This window comes from Phalacrocorax aristotelis, chromosome 21 (assembly GCF_949628215.1).
Source record: "Phalacrocorax aristotelis chromosome 21, bGulAri2.1, whole genome shotgun sequence".
Lineage (NCBI taxonomy): Eukaryota > Metazoa > Chordata > Aves > Suliformes > Phalacrocoracidae > Phalacrocorax > Phalacrocorax aristotelis.
Window position 1 is genome coordinate 1,719,030 of NC_134296.1, and position 15,008 is coordinate 1,734,037.

A 15,008-nucleotide genomic window follows, 5' to 3' on the forward strand; every position below is an offset into this window, starting at 1 on the left:
GGCTAATGTATCTGAGTTTCCAGGTTTCTGAAAAGGACACACTTGTACTGAGAGGGAATGCGATCAACCAGTCCCACCGTGTATCGGGACCTCCTGAAAGGCGGCCAGTCAGCAGCAGGCCAAAACATGTGGGAGCCGCTTCCCCATCCATGGCCATTTACAGAATAAAACAAGCCAGAAGAATCACTTTGGGGCACCAAACGAGAAATCAGTTACATAAAGCTGTAATAACCATTTAATTAACAACACGTAATGAAACCTGATGGCTAGTGACCAAATAAATACAGGTTGCCCCAGCCACCTGACCTAGCGAGGTAACAGCCCTTGACTGGAAAGAGCCAGTAATGCAGCAAATACAGCTGTGTTTCTTTTCAAGTCTAGCACAACTCAAAACCCACACACATGCTGAATGCTTTGGAAAAGCACCTGAGAGCACTTAAACCAAAAAAGATCCCCCGTATTTTGGATGCTCACCACCCTAACATGGCTCCTTCCCATAGAGCAATTCCTTTTACATCGGTTTCCAGTACAGACAGACGCACTCAAACCATACAGTGCCTCATTTTCTTATCTAATTCCCTTGCCTGCTTTCGCTCCCCAGGGCTGTTCCAAGTACGAACAACCTCATTTCCTCCCCCAGAAGCAGCCCCAGCACAAGCGAACCCGCTCCCGCAGGAAGGGCTCACAGACACTGCCTGGACGTCGCAGCGGGAGGGGAACACAAAGAACAACCCTGGGCGAGCGCACGTCGGCTCTTGAAAATCCATGGGCTCTTCAAGGAAAAGCTTCTAACTATTAGGATGGAAAAGGAATTTTTTCCTCCTTTTCTTTTTTTTTCCCTTCCATCCCGTTTTCCTTCACTCATTTCTCATGAATCTGAGTCAATTTTTCAATTTCCCTTTTTATGACCAATGTAATAGAACAAGAAAGATTTAGATCTGCCATTTTCTCAAGGGCTCACTAGTTTTCAGTGCCTTATACCTTAATATTAGCACATTATTTTGCACCCCGAGACTCTTTTTTTGTTGTTGTTTAATTTGCCAGGATTACACTAAATGAGGAAGACACAGACCAGCCCCCGTACTTTCTTACAATCTTAGTCCTGAAGTTTAATCACTGATCTCTTCCATTAATACTTGAAATCTTTTCTGCCTTCCTCCAGTCAAGATCCTTTATTTTCTGATGCTTTTAAATGCTCCAGCGCACACGCCAGGAGAACTGCTCACCGTGTAACTTCGTCGTGGTGTTGGAGCAAGTGGTAGGCAATAAAGTTGATATTCATCTCGCTCTAAAATACATTGCATAAGTTGTGCCAACACCTGCGCATACTAACCAGCTTGTTCCTGATGTCCATGTCGCACAGGGCCTCGGCCAGGATGGAGCAAGCTTCCTTCACTCCCCAGTGTGCAGCAGCGTGCAGCGGAGTCCAGCCATCATTGTCCTGGACATTCAAATTAAACCCAGCCTGGATCAAGAGCCTGAGGAAAGAAGCAAGACTGGTTTCTGCCCGCCTGACAGTGACTTCTCGACACATAAGAGTTCACAATAGAGGCGCACGGTGTGAACACGGTTCACAATACGCGAGTTGTTTCTTAACAAGCAAGTTTCTGAACAAACAAGTTTCTTAACTTGTATATTCACCCAAGCAACATCGCACTTGATGTGCTTGCAACTGTAACAGAAAAGGGCAGTAAATTAGAAGTGACTTTGCTGTAAAACCTGCTGGAACGTGTCTAATTGATAAGGTTCCCTTTCAGCATGTCCTAAACGGGGAGAACACCTTAATTTCTAATCTGGCATTGGCGACCCAGTCTGAGCTCCTGCTCCAACGGACCAGACACACCAGACCCGCTCGGGCACTAAGCAAACGAACGATGTCTCCGCAGGCTGCCATCTCCATAACAAGGAGTCCCGCACAGCACCTGGCGTGAAAAGGGGCGTGTGGTAACTGGAGCTCAGTCTCGGTTCTGCCAGAGAACAAGGCCGCGCCGCAGGAGCGGCCCACGGGGAGATGGTGCCAGCAGGACTGCCAGGTAGGAAGCAGTGACGTTACTGTAAGCGATGGATGTGAAATTTGTAAGTTAAATAACCCACATTTGGGTTAAACGACCCAAAATGCATTTTTGCAGGCTAGTCCTTGCACAGTTGAAGCAAACCTTACCCAGGTGAACCTGCCTGGGAACACCCTCGCATCACGTTCTCTGCTGTGCACCTTCCACCCGCTCCCGTCTCTATCAGAGCAGAGCGCTAGTGTTGCATAGCATCTGCAGCTTGAATATTTAAAAACAAAACAGAGGAGAGCCAGTTGTAGTCTGAAGCTTCAGAGGCATATGTGCACTGGTACGCCAGTGATCAGATGAAAGCATTGAGCGGCTCACGTATCAAAACTGACTATTATCCAAGTTGCTTAAATATTGAAGAACATCCCAGGGGAATTCTGCAGGTCTGGTAAGAGTGCTGCTGAAAACTTCAGCTGTGGGAAGTTCCACCATGCAGAGCTGCCTTTCTGCAGCAAGAAGGAGATGCGGCACGACCCCCGAACGGCACGAGCGGCTTTACACTGATGCGTTACCGTGCTAAATAAAACACAGTCATCCTATAGCAGCAGTGTGCTTCTCTGTGAAAGAAATTTTAAATTAGGTGCTGACTTTATGTTGATTTTCCAGCTGGCAAAAGGGAGGAACATAGCTGCTAAGAGAGTCAAGGTCACAGGCGAATTCCACATCTCATTTGAGAGTTAGCCAGCTCCTGGCTTTCAGCCCCTTTGGTTTAAGTCACTGAAGCTTTGTATTTGAACTTTCAGGGTGGCCATAAAATACACAAGAGTGAAACAATGTCAGCTCTCATGAGCTCTGTTTATCATTATAACAATTAATGCCACGGAGTAGCTGTCCAGAACTAGTCACCCCGCAAAGAGTGAACGCAGCCTTCATGGGTGAGTACTGGGTATACAACGCTCCACCGAAAGTCCACAGGACCAACACCTCAAACTCAGGAGGTCCTACACTTCTAGTCCTTGTGCGCTGTGTTAGATTAGTGTTCTTGGGCATGGTACAGGCACAGACAGCTTAAAACTTAATTATAAGCTCTAACGAATGCATACAAATAGGAAACATCGAGAACAACAAAATTACTAGAGCTTGGTAAGAAACATCTCTTACACGTCAAGTCATGCCACTTAAAACTGTGACATTAAGGATCAAGACCAATGAACACTGCCAGTAAGGATTTTAATGTGGGCAATAGAATAACCTTGCTGATGCTTATGGGCAGCTCTACCCATACATGAAGAGTCAAGAAGAAAGCTTTATTGCTGGAAACCGTAACTTGACCTTACCTGTAAAAATACTAATGCTTTATTGCCAGGAAACACTACATTGGGCAAGTTTATGTTCACAATAAGCTTGTTAGTGCCAGAGTAGTAGAAGCAGTTCTGCTACGTGTTGGAATGCCTGTGTCGCTGCTGATGGCTGCAGGAGCAGTAGCATTAAGGAGCAGGGGACAGTGAGATAGGGGTGGACACTGCATTTTTCCACTAGACTCGACATGTAAACCGTTAGGGTGTTTGTGATTGTCATGCAGCATGTACTGCCACTTTGAGGGCTGAAATTATACTTTTATCCCCTAATCCTGTTTTACTCGCTAGTCCTAAATCTATTACTCTCATAGTGAAAATTAAACCTTCTAATTTATGTCTCGCTCTCTGAAAAGCTTTCATCACCTTAAAGGTCTAGAGGTATGAAAGGGAATTTTCCAGTGCCTATGTACTTCTAGGTGAGCCGCTCTGGTTGGGTGCATAAATTTACAGCGCCTTTTGAGAAATAGCAGCCTGAAAACCTCAGTATGAAACAAATTTCTCTCAACTATAAAGCTAGATGTGTTCCTCATGAAACTCAGCCTTAATTCCATGCATCGGCCCTGGGACGCAGCTCCTACCTCATGACTTCAGAATAGCCCTTGGCCGCAGCCACATGAAGAGCCGTGGCACCTGTGCGAGGCTGCTTTATATCTTCAATTCTCCCACTGTTCAGCCACTGTCGGGCATCCTGTAGCATTTGCTGCTCCTCTTCTTTTCTTGCCAGGTCTAGGTCTACACCTAAGAGGGCGAAGCACAAAAGGAGAGATTATCAAGTGAAAGCTCTCACGTACTTGTTAAAATCACCCTATGTTTCATTTGCTATACAATATTGATAAGTTATTTGCAATCTTCCACAAAAAAAAAAAAATTATCAGCAAAAGCATCTTCTAGGAGCTGGGAGGACTCCTGCGTCATTGACAGAGACTTCAAAGCTGTCTGACTTAAAAAAATCTGGAAGCTGAGCCACTGGTTGCAAACTAGCCCAACTAGCTACTAGCACAACTGTGAGCTGTGCACTATGGGCGGAAGGATTGCATTCTAAATATGCAGCGTCCTAGATTGAAATAAAGTCATGAACAACAGCTTAACAAACTGAATTAAACTATGGTGAGAGTATAATCTACAGCGGAGATCTGAAGAGATGAGCTTCAGAAGATCTGAAGACGTCTCCTGCAGGAGCAGCACAACCCAACCGCGTGCCCCCTCAAAGCGCACTACAATCGGCAAGCTGCACACGCGCAGACCCGTACTGCACCAGAGCCATTCCTGCCAGGCACACTGAAAGAAATATTTAGTTAATTCCACCAGATTCTGACAAAATACAATTCTAAATCATTTGGGGGCTAAGAAGGCCAATAAAATAAAAAATCTGCTCGGATGGCTTAAGAGATCTGCTTTAGATGAAGTCAGATCAAGTCAGTTCATCAATACACACATCTGGCGTAGCAGAGGCACGGTCTGTGGGGCTTTCCAATAACATGAGGGACGAGTTTCCCGCCCTAGGATACAACTGCTACGATGTGGAGAGGCCAGGTGGGTCTGGCTGGTGGGCTGCCTCAAGCGCCACTAAACCAACGAGAGGGAAAACTGTCTCAGACTTGTTTTTGTAAGTGGAGTTTTCATGATAACGATGCCATGCAAGGACAACATATCAATCAGAAGTACAATACAGCTCCATACAAGATTAATCAGACTAGAGCTCGCTGACTCAGGGAAACATATGAAGGAGATGACGAATCTCAAAAATCAAGAAGGGTATTGAAGAGCAACTGTCCCTATTGATTCGTTCTTTCAGTATAAGAACCCTTCAATTCGCAATTAAATTATGGGGCATTAAGTTTAACACAGAACACAAGAGAACACTTATCAACTCAGAGTCTGAACCGTGAAGCCCACTGCCACAGGGTGTTGCAAAGGTCAGAAATACAGCTGGCTTCAGACCAGGATTAGACAATTCTGTAGTTATTAAACATAATGCTATACATGCCAGGAGTTCCCAATAAGGGCTGCACAAGTTCATGAAGCAGAAAGCCACGGGGGATTCACGAGCACACAGAAAGCCCATCTGGCTCAGGAATTCCTTGAGGCACAGTGGCTGGAGGCTGGGAAAATGTTTGGGAGGGGAATCATACACGCTTGCCCTGCTGTTACAGTTTGCAGCAGGCATCTGCTTACAGCTACCCTTGAAGACAGGCTGGAGCTGGCTGGACGCTTATTTAAAGTTTATACCACATTTGCTCTAGCAGTTATGATCCTTTTAAACTGTGTCAACGGGAAGCTTCTTGGTGGAGACAGATGGTTGTTTCAGGGCATCTCGGCAGGATGCCGCTAATGTGGTGGAGCAATGAAAGAGCCCAGCAGAATCCCAAGAAGTGTCAGGCAAAATATCTGCAGCTGAGGCAGAATTACTGCCTTAACGTCCTGTAAGGTTTCAGCCATGTTATTACCACGTACAGCTCTCAATACCCACTTTAAAGAGACACAAGTTACACTGCTGAGAAGAAAGGATCTCTATCTTTCTGGGCGTCCAAGGAAGCCTGACTGCAGAGAGGAGACAGGCATGGTCTGGACAGCCCAGTAAAACAAACCCTGACTGTAGACACAATCCTCCTTTTTAAATACGTGAGCAGCCTAAATATAAGGGGGAAGGGATATTTAAGCTTATTTCAAAGTGGAGGGAAAAGGGAAACAAAATAAGAACAACCTTGTCACAAATACCACTAGACTAGAAAGTGAAAAGTTTCTATTTACCAGAGGGAACATGATCCTGCATCAATTTTCCAAGGGGAACAGTAACACAAATAACAACTAGCTCTCAGATTGACAGCTACAGACTCACCAGTGGAACAGTAACACGGCTGACAAAGTAGCAAGGGACTGATCTCCTCCTAACTATACCTGAAAATAGCTTCAAAATTAAAGTAATCATCATGTGCCAAGCGGAATACATCTGTTAGAGAGGACTGGATACAATCCAGCACGCAAACAACCCCAACACCAACCTGCAGTCATAAAATAATCTAGACTGGAAAGAATCTTTGAGGGTCTCTAGCCCAAATCCCTGCTCAAAGGAGGGGAACTTCAAACCCAGATCAAGTTGCTCAGAGCCGAATGTACTGAGTTTTGACTACGTCCAAGCATGGAGATTCCACGAGTTCCTTGGGTCCCTGGCCCGCACTTTCCTGGGAAACTTTTTCCGTATCTATAGATATAGATGAGCCAGAATGTCCCTTGTTCAAACCTATGACTTCTTCCTCTCATCCTGCCCAGTGCAGCTCTGAGGAGAGTCTGGCCCCACTGCCTCTACAGCCTCCCTCAAGGTAGCAGAGGCCAGCGATTAGATCCCCCGTCACTTGCTCTTCCCAAGGCTAGGCACGCAGTCCATACGCACCCCACGTGGATACCCTGGTCTGTGGCAGCTCAGTGAGCCTCCGTTCATCACTTCCCACACAGCTGAGATAAACGCATCCTTCAAAAACATTCCTGATGAACTTCATAAGACAGGGTTTAAACCTTCTTACACATATGTACAGACACCTAGCCACTCACAGAATAGTTTCAAGAGTATGAAGAAAATTTTACGCTGATGAAGCATTTCTTAACTGTAACCCAAGTTACGCTGCCCAACGTGCTGCTTCTGCCAGTGATGTTTCTGCAGGAGCACAGAGAGCAGCCCTCAGACAGGCTTACCTGATGAGAAAGGGGACATGGCAGAGCAGATGGGCTGCAGAAGTAGTCTAGGGAAGGATCAGGATGAAGCAGGTCACTCCAGGCCAGGCATAGTCATTTCCCAGTCTCTACTGTTGGCAGGGCTGTAACCCTCACCTCTGTATTATCAAGTCTTCGTGAAACAAGGCCTTTCATTGATACCAGAGGTCAGAATTCAATCTCACTTTGAAGGCAAACAGATCTAATGAATCAGCTTGCAGTACGGTGGTGTCTTGCTCTGAAGAATCCTACTAAGGACAGAGCCTGCACACCACAAACCTGCACCCGTTACGCGGTTCTGCTACCAGAGCAAAATTTGCCTGCTACCTTTTGGGCCAGATTTCAGATCTCTTCACCTATAGACAGCAAGCCAACAGGATTTTCTTATAGAAACTCTTAGAGGTCTAACTCTCACATATTCAATCCCACCCTTGATGTACCTTGTTTCTTTACTTGTTCCAGAAGCAGGTCCTTCATAGCTGCCTCCTCTGCGATGTCAGATGGGACTTCTCCTTCACTGTTCACAGCAGCCACATTGGCTCCATGACTAATCAAGTACCTACGTGAATGAGACCCATACCAATGTATTAGACCTCGTGCGCGGGCTTCAGTGCAACTTGTACAGTAAATCAAGTAGCGGAACAAAATACTTGGCTTTCTCATTCAGGATCAATCACCAAATGAGTATCTTATTCTTATCAAATTTCTAGAGTTAAAGTTCATTGTTAAATGCAAGGTCCCTGGTCTGTGGCTCAGTTTTTGTTTCTCTATAGTTATTCAAATAACCCTAGTTCTTGCACTAACCTGAGAGATTGTGTTTTTCTTTTTTAAAAAAGGAAATAATAATCATCATCATCATCAAAAAGATAAGCCAAGCCATCACCACTTTTTAAATTTGTCTTTTCGTAACTGTACCAAAAGTTCATTCAGAAACAATTCATGTCTCCTCCGACTTGTACATCTTGTAACCAGTAAAATTCTGGGAAGCAAAAGAATCTGTTTAAACACACAAATCCAGGAGGGTGAGGTAGGAGAAGATATTTTTGCTTGGTTTTGTTTTAAAAATAATTTTCAATGCCTCTGAAAATAGCTTTCAGTATTAAAATTTTGGTACCTTTCTGGTAGCTCTGGTGGACTAAACATATAAGCCTGGTATGACTGGTAAAGAATAATAACTTTCATTTGAAGAATTAGTATTTGGGAAAAATAAAAACCAAACTGATAAAGGATCATTCAAAGAGCTACGAATTGTTCCAGGAGGAGTATAACACACAGAAATAAATGAGCCGCAGAAGATACTTTTTTGATTAAAATATATTGTAGAGGACTATCTTCAGAAATACTGTTGTTCTCCCTTATTCTTCTAACCTATAACGCAGCCGTCACCTCAGAAGAATTGCTTCACTTTGAAAACCACCATCGACATTTGCCTGTTCTTTGGTTGCAGTTATTCTAGCACTCCAGGTCATATATTCGAGCAGCCCTCAAACTCTCAGAGCAACTGAGTGCACACCAAGTAGTCTGGTATCGGTATCTTCTCTGGGACAACCAGGCTGTTAGGCCTTTGTGAGCGTAATGAACGCTCAGATCAGACGCAGGATGTTACTTCCAACCCTGGAATCAGAAACTGTGCCAAGAGGAGTCAAATCTTTGTTGGGAGTCACTTATAGCAGGTTACTGCTTTGCTTTAAACATCTGCTGGACAAAATTCTGTTACATTTACTGTCTCTTCTTCCACATGTATGTTTGTGCTCACTAGATTATCTAATCCCTCTATGGCAGGTCGCAGAACCTCACCTGGTTGTGTCCGCACTGGGGCCAGTATCTTGTGTTGTAAACAAACCCAAAAAATAAAAGACGATAGTGCTCCAATTGTAAGCAGGTTAAGTAACAAGCAGTTACTTTTCTCTACATCTCCACCTTTTGTCAGACAGTATGCAAGAACCAAACATAAGATCTGAATTTGAAGAAAAAGAAACGATGCTGTTGGTATCCTGGTGACTGCGGAGCCCAGAACACTGCATTTCTCTCTTGAAAGCCCCCACACAACTGCTGTACGGCTCACATAGGCCTCTCTGTGGTAAGAAAACGTAGTCGCTTTGCAAAGCCTCGGAACAAGGGCAAGCACTGGTGCAGTCCCCCTCGGACCTGTTTGATAGTATGCCATGTATCTACTATTTGGGGTTTACACAAGGATAGCTATATGCACGTAATTACACTAACATACATTTTGTAGAGAGGCAGAATTCTTTTCAGTCAGCGGAATTAAATCCCAAGTCACTCTTAGGTAACACTTAAAACTCCACACGGGCTCCCCGCTGATGGGAGCGCACAGCAAAGACAGTCGGCAGCAGCAGAGCTGGGCTTCATTACCCACCTCGGTACCAGTGTGCCTGCCGGCCAGCCATCATGGTTCCCTTTTGCTTGGCATCGTAGCTAAAGTACCTAACGAATCGTAATAAGTCACTGTAATGGGATCAGCAAAAGGCAACCATTTGCAAGCTCCACCATAATCCTCACAAATTAAGGATTCAGTAACAGGAGAAATGCATCTATTTTCAGCCTTGCTTCCCAAGATGTTGTGTAAGTCTCAGAGCAATCGCCTGTGTACCTGCTCCGAAGAGGAAGATGTGGAAAGTGTCATAAATACCCAGAACAGCCTGAAACTCACTCACTCTGCTATGTTCAGATAGCCACACGATGCCACTGCATGAAGAGGGGTCCAGCCCTCGTTATCTTGCTGGTTCACATTGGCTCCATTTTCAACAAGGAACTTCACCATGTCCAGGTTCTCATCTATACAGGCCTGAGGGAGAAGGGGAGGGGGAACATCCAGGGGAGGGAAGGATTGAAGAGAAAAGGAAGAAAAGAAAAAGAAGTTGTTGGTGTTAAATCAAGTGTACAACCTCCGTTTGCAGTTCATTGGCAGCAGGTAATTCCTGGGCTCAGTTGCTCACCCTGTAAGCTAGCGTAGCACGAATTTGTGAACTAAAATAAATTAATTTCACAACTTTCAAAAATGAATTGTAACTCAGAGTTTCCAGGTGGACAACCTCTACATTTGCTCATGCTTTACTTCTCACCAATTGATCTGTTACCTTCCTCTCTCTCTCACTGTTATCTCCCTGGAGCAAGGACGCGCTGTAAAATGATGTATCTGTATTAGTTTTAGGTATAGCATCAAATTCCTCTAAGCAAGGCAAGCTATGTATTTATTTAGATTATGCTGTTCCCTCAAAATGTCAGTGAAATAACATCATAACAATGAACAAAATGAGATATCACTAGTGGTAGGGATGAGCAGGGAAAGCGTGAGCTCCACGAGCCTGACTAATGCAGACCATCTGTATCCTGGATGTTGCCCTTTACAGATGTAACCACAGCAAAAGTAGAATCTTAGAGAAGTCAATAACTTCTTTATTCAGCAGTATCCATTCATTTTCCCGAGCATAACAAAGCACAACTTTCCCGGTTAGCTCTACAGGCCCTGTGAGCTACTGAAGAGAATGACAACCCTTTATTAGCCACTGTATTAACTCCAGAGCCTGCATTTTCAGAGACCTACTAGCTTTGAAGTTGCCAGAAGAAAACCTAGCTAGATTTTCAAGTCTAGCAGTTCTGCTGGGTGGAATTCCTCCTTCCTCAAATTCCTGGCTACAGCACGTTCTGCACTGCATTTACAGTTCACTGGAGGCTGCTATTTAAGGATGAGCTGGCAATTTAATACATACGTCCCAATGCATGTGCCTCAGCTGAGAAACACCAAGCATGTCCAGCAGGTGAAACAACTGGCTTTTTCTGCACGTCCATCTACACACAGAAACCCCATTCCTCATTGACAGAGAGGGAAACTGGTCAGAATTCCTCCAAAGTCTCAGCACTCAATCCTTTTGCATAGCTTGATGTGGGCGCATCTATCAGGTACAGCAGTGAGAGAACGTCCAGATGATCGTTCTTCTAAGAAGAGCAACACTGACCATCCATTCCTATCCTAGCAAGTAATGAGGAAACTGTCTCTAACCTACATCCCCCTCCAAAAGAGACAATCCTATACTATCTAACACGTTCATCTACGCCACATTGCTTGTTTCAAAGGAGAAGCACGCCCTACACCAGGACATCCAGCTCTTGTTATTTCTACTGCAAGTGCAAATCCCAGACTAGCCTTTTACCCCACAAGCACAAACTACCCCTACATTTGCTAGGTTCACAAGTAGCCATGCAAAAGACTCGCTTCTAAATCTCTAAGGAAGCACACTCCAGAAAACCAACTCCTAGTACAGTTACTTGGCAAACACAAGAAAACCCAGGGTACCTCTACAGCACTAGGAAAGGATGCCCCAGGAGCAGACTCGAGCGCCCAAGTCCTGACTGAGCCTATGCTGAAGTGTTAGCATGTTTCCTGGCCCTGTTTTAGGCTGGTTTACCTTAATCTTTGCCAAAAAAGCACAAGCATAATTCTAGAAGTAGTTTACTTCAGGTACTGCTCCAAACCCAGAACGGATGAGACTGCTCCTGGGTTGGCTCCGTCCACCCTGCTCGGTCCATCAACACTCTCCTACCCTCAGGCACAAAACAGCTTCATCCTGTAAACCCACCTCTGGGGGATCTCCCTTAGATTATTTCAGGGACTAGAACCAATAAAAAACCCCAACAACCCAAAATAAAAATCTTGGGGACTGAAGAGCATCACACTGAGGTTGGAGGAGCCCCACATCCAAGCACGATGGCGTGACAAGGTTAGGTCTCAGCAATGCAGATGCAGACTAGGTTCTACCACCAGCCTGAGCAGCAAGGTTTGTTCCTTGGTCCTCCTTTACTTAGACCATCTGGTCCAACCCCCTGCAGTTTTTACAGACAGTTTTTACTGTCCGCAAGGATGGAGACTGCACAGCCGCTCTGGGCCCGTCCCAGTGCTTCACATTCCTCTCAGTGGGTGATTTTACTTACAATGTCATCAGGAGTTTTCTTCCTTCGACTTACGCCTCCCGCTGCAGTAGTATGGATGTACCCTCTTAAGTCTCCGCAGGTGATGAGAGCAGGAAACACAAGCCAAATATTCCTACTGTACAGGGGAACTAATGTGTGCCCAATATGCACGTGACTGATTTTAAGACATGTTCTAGAAGGGGCACGCTCCCGACTTCCTTAATCCTGCGAACTACGCAAACAAGTCTGTTAGTGTCTTACCTCCATAACAACGCATGCAAATGCCGTGGGAAGGTCGAGTATGCAATGCACACAGAGGTGGACACGGACACACACAGGAACATAACAATCCCTTTTCAGTTCAAGGAACAATTTTTTGGGAATCTGAGCCTGAGCCTGCAAAATTCAGAGCTAATCTGTACTTTATTGCCACCCATATTCCCCCAACACACCTCAAATAAACTAGACGTATAATCTGATTGATGAGTTATGTATGTTTTGTCCTGGGAATATAACTATTACACTTCACTTTTTAAATAAAACTGACTTCATCTAAAGGCGTATTGCTCCGAGAACAGCCAAGAAAAGTTCACCCGTGCAGTGGTTTCTCCTGAGCACAATCACTTCTGGGTGAATAAAGAATTATAGTCTCAAAGAAGAATTTTATCAGCGTGGCTCTGACAAAGCAGCGAGGAAGACGTTTCATGCCTGTGCATACCCACTGCTCTGGTGCATTTGTTCAAGTAGTACCTGCAGTTTGAGCATAAATCTAAATTTAGACTGAAGAATGTCTCTATACTGTGAGCTTCGTACATATTTGATACAGAGTTATATTTACATGGTTTATCATTTAAACCACCTAAATACACCCACTACACCTGCACTTACTGGGAACTGGCCAAGCGAAAAGACCAGTTCTTGCTGAAGCCACTGGACATACTGGGCTCTAAAATTAAATATCTGTTTAGATGCATACAAAGGCCACCCCCCTCTTTTAAGTTTCTGGCTGTTATTGGTCTCGTCGCTCCGCTGGTCCCCGTCTCGCGCGGTTCCTATGGAATGCACGCTAGAAACAGAAGGGATAATGGGATCAAACCCCACCTGTTCCTACACAGAAATCTGCAGTAATTTGACTCGCCCAGCTTCTGAAGAGATAAAATGATGACAAAATGACAAAGCTACATGGGTGCTGACAACAGCAGGCATTCGCTCGCTTCCCCATGGGAGCCGTAACGCATTTCACCCTTGCTGTTTGCGTTTGCCACAAAGATAAAGCGAAGCGCAAAGGTGTATTAAGTCCTCAATGGAGCAGCAACACGTCCTTTAATATCTAAGAAAAAGAACCCTCACCCCACCCTTTTGCACCTACGTATCATGAAAAACTGCGGTTCGAGTTCTGTGACCAAGCAATGTGACGCTGCTCGGCAAATATTTGCTTTAGTGTTAGTTAGGGACACGTAAGAACAGAACTGAGCACAGAGCTGAGTAACAAGAACAGTTTTTTAAATGGCTCGAGGCTGGGCTAGCATTAGCAGGTATGACTTCTGGCCTGCCTCCGACATCGAAATGCATGAATTTTTTGCGTTTTTGTAACGTTGCATAGTACTCGTTATATTGGCCAAGATCCTGAGAAGCGGGGTGGAGGAGGAGTTTCAGAAAACAGCATTCGACCAACAGAGGTACTGAATAATCCCTGCTTAGTTCTGAAACTGTCATCATTGTCTCATGTAAGAAACTATCAGGCATAGGACTATTTGCATAATTTTTCAGTCAGACACCCTAGAAGAACACACTGCTTGCATCTGAATATGCTGTGACATAGTTAACACACCTCAGAGCAATAATTATGAGGCTGACAATTGGGATAATGAGTAAAACTGGTAATTTCTAACGATCTTCTAAACATTAAGAACTTCAGAAAACACATATAAACGTTATGACAGACTAAACGACAGCTTTTAGGGGCTGCCATGGATTTCTGTGTACACTTTTAAAGTATCAGCTGATTAACACTTATATGTGAATTCATATAATAGGAGAATTCATACCTGCACCCACGTTAATGGTATTGTTTCATACATGACAAGCTATAAATTAAAGAACAGAAATTCTCACTGTTTAGAAGTACTCAGGGCGCACACTTGCCCACCTAAAATTTTTGAGCGCCCTGGCTGCCAACACCCCTCCAGAAAGCCTCTGCTGCATGGTCTGTTGTGCCTGTCTGCCAAAGGGAGCGCTGCAAAACACCACATATGAAAAAACGTATTCGCTGAGATTCAGAGGGTAAAGTTCATCTTCTGGCTAAGCAAAACGGGTTACCTGGGGTTACTGGAGGAAGGAGAAGAGGACAAAGAGGAAATAAAGGAGGACACATCTACTCCTTTTAAGTACTATTAATCCTCCAACCTTAAATTTAGGAGAGTGGATAAGTTTAGTAACCCGAGAGGATCTATCGCTATGCAAAGTTCTCCTCTTTTATTTGATACGGCGCTCCTCGGGAGCACTGTAAGAATAACTACACCGGACAGCAATATTACAAAGCAGGCACCTGCCCCTCCAACCCCTAAAGGGAAGGAAAAAAGTCAAAAAAAGTTGGTTGAAAAGTAACACTGCCTTTTCAGTGGGTAGTCATTTTACGTGAGGAAACACTCCCTCTCCTAAATTGCCCTTGAAATTTGCTTTGTATAAAGAAAAATACGTACAGGAATAGGCTTAATTCTTGCAATTTTAGGCACTGCTAGCCCTCAGCTGCTTGGTTCCACATGGGGAAGAGGCTAAAAGCAAGGTTAACTACAGGCCACAGCAGTTTTGTCTCTGAAGTTTTAATTCCTTCTTTATCTTCTTTCTCTGTAAAAGATACAATACCACCTTCAAGGCAACGCGATAGGGTGGGAGTACGCGGTGACTGTCCTTCCCCCTAACTGGAGATCTTCAGCAGGCTAATCTCTTGCCATCCTTGTATTTTTCTTGGCAGCCGGTTAGCTCCGAGTGCTTCTGGAACGGCACTAACGTA

The 15,008-nt window shown here is 44.6% G+C and overlaps 1 protein-coding gene across 4 annotated transcripts in view; it reads right to left on the reverse strand.

Annotated features, from left to right (window-relative positions):
- Positions 1 to 15,008, reverse strand: part of PPP1R12B (protein phosphatase 1 regulatory subunit 12B) — a 126,305-nt gene that overhangs the window by 83,505 nt on the left and 27,792 nt on the right. For all 4 annotated transcript variants that reach the window (XM_075115894.1, XM_075115895.1, XM_075115896.1 and 1 more), the window contains exons 2-5: positions 9,742 to 9,872; positions 7,507 to 7,625; positions 3,937 to 4,096; positions 1,334 to 1,478 (exon numbers count right to left, since the gene is read on the reverse strand). In XM_075115894.1, coding sequence (XP_074971995.1) covers positions 1,334 to 1,478; positions 3,937 to 4,096; positions 7,507 to 7,625; positions 9,742 to 9,872 — 555 coding nt within the window. The remainder of the gene's footprint in view (positions 1 to 1,333; positions 1,479 to 3,936; positions 4,097 to 7,506; positions 7,626 to 9,741; positions 9,873 to 15,008) is intronic.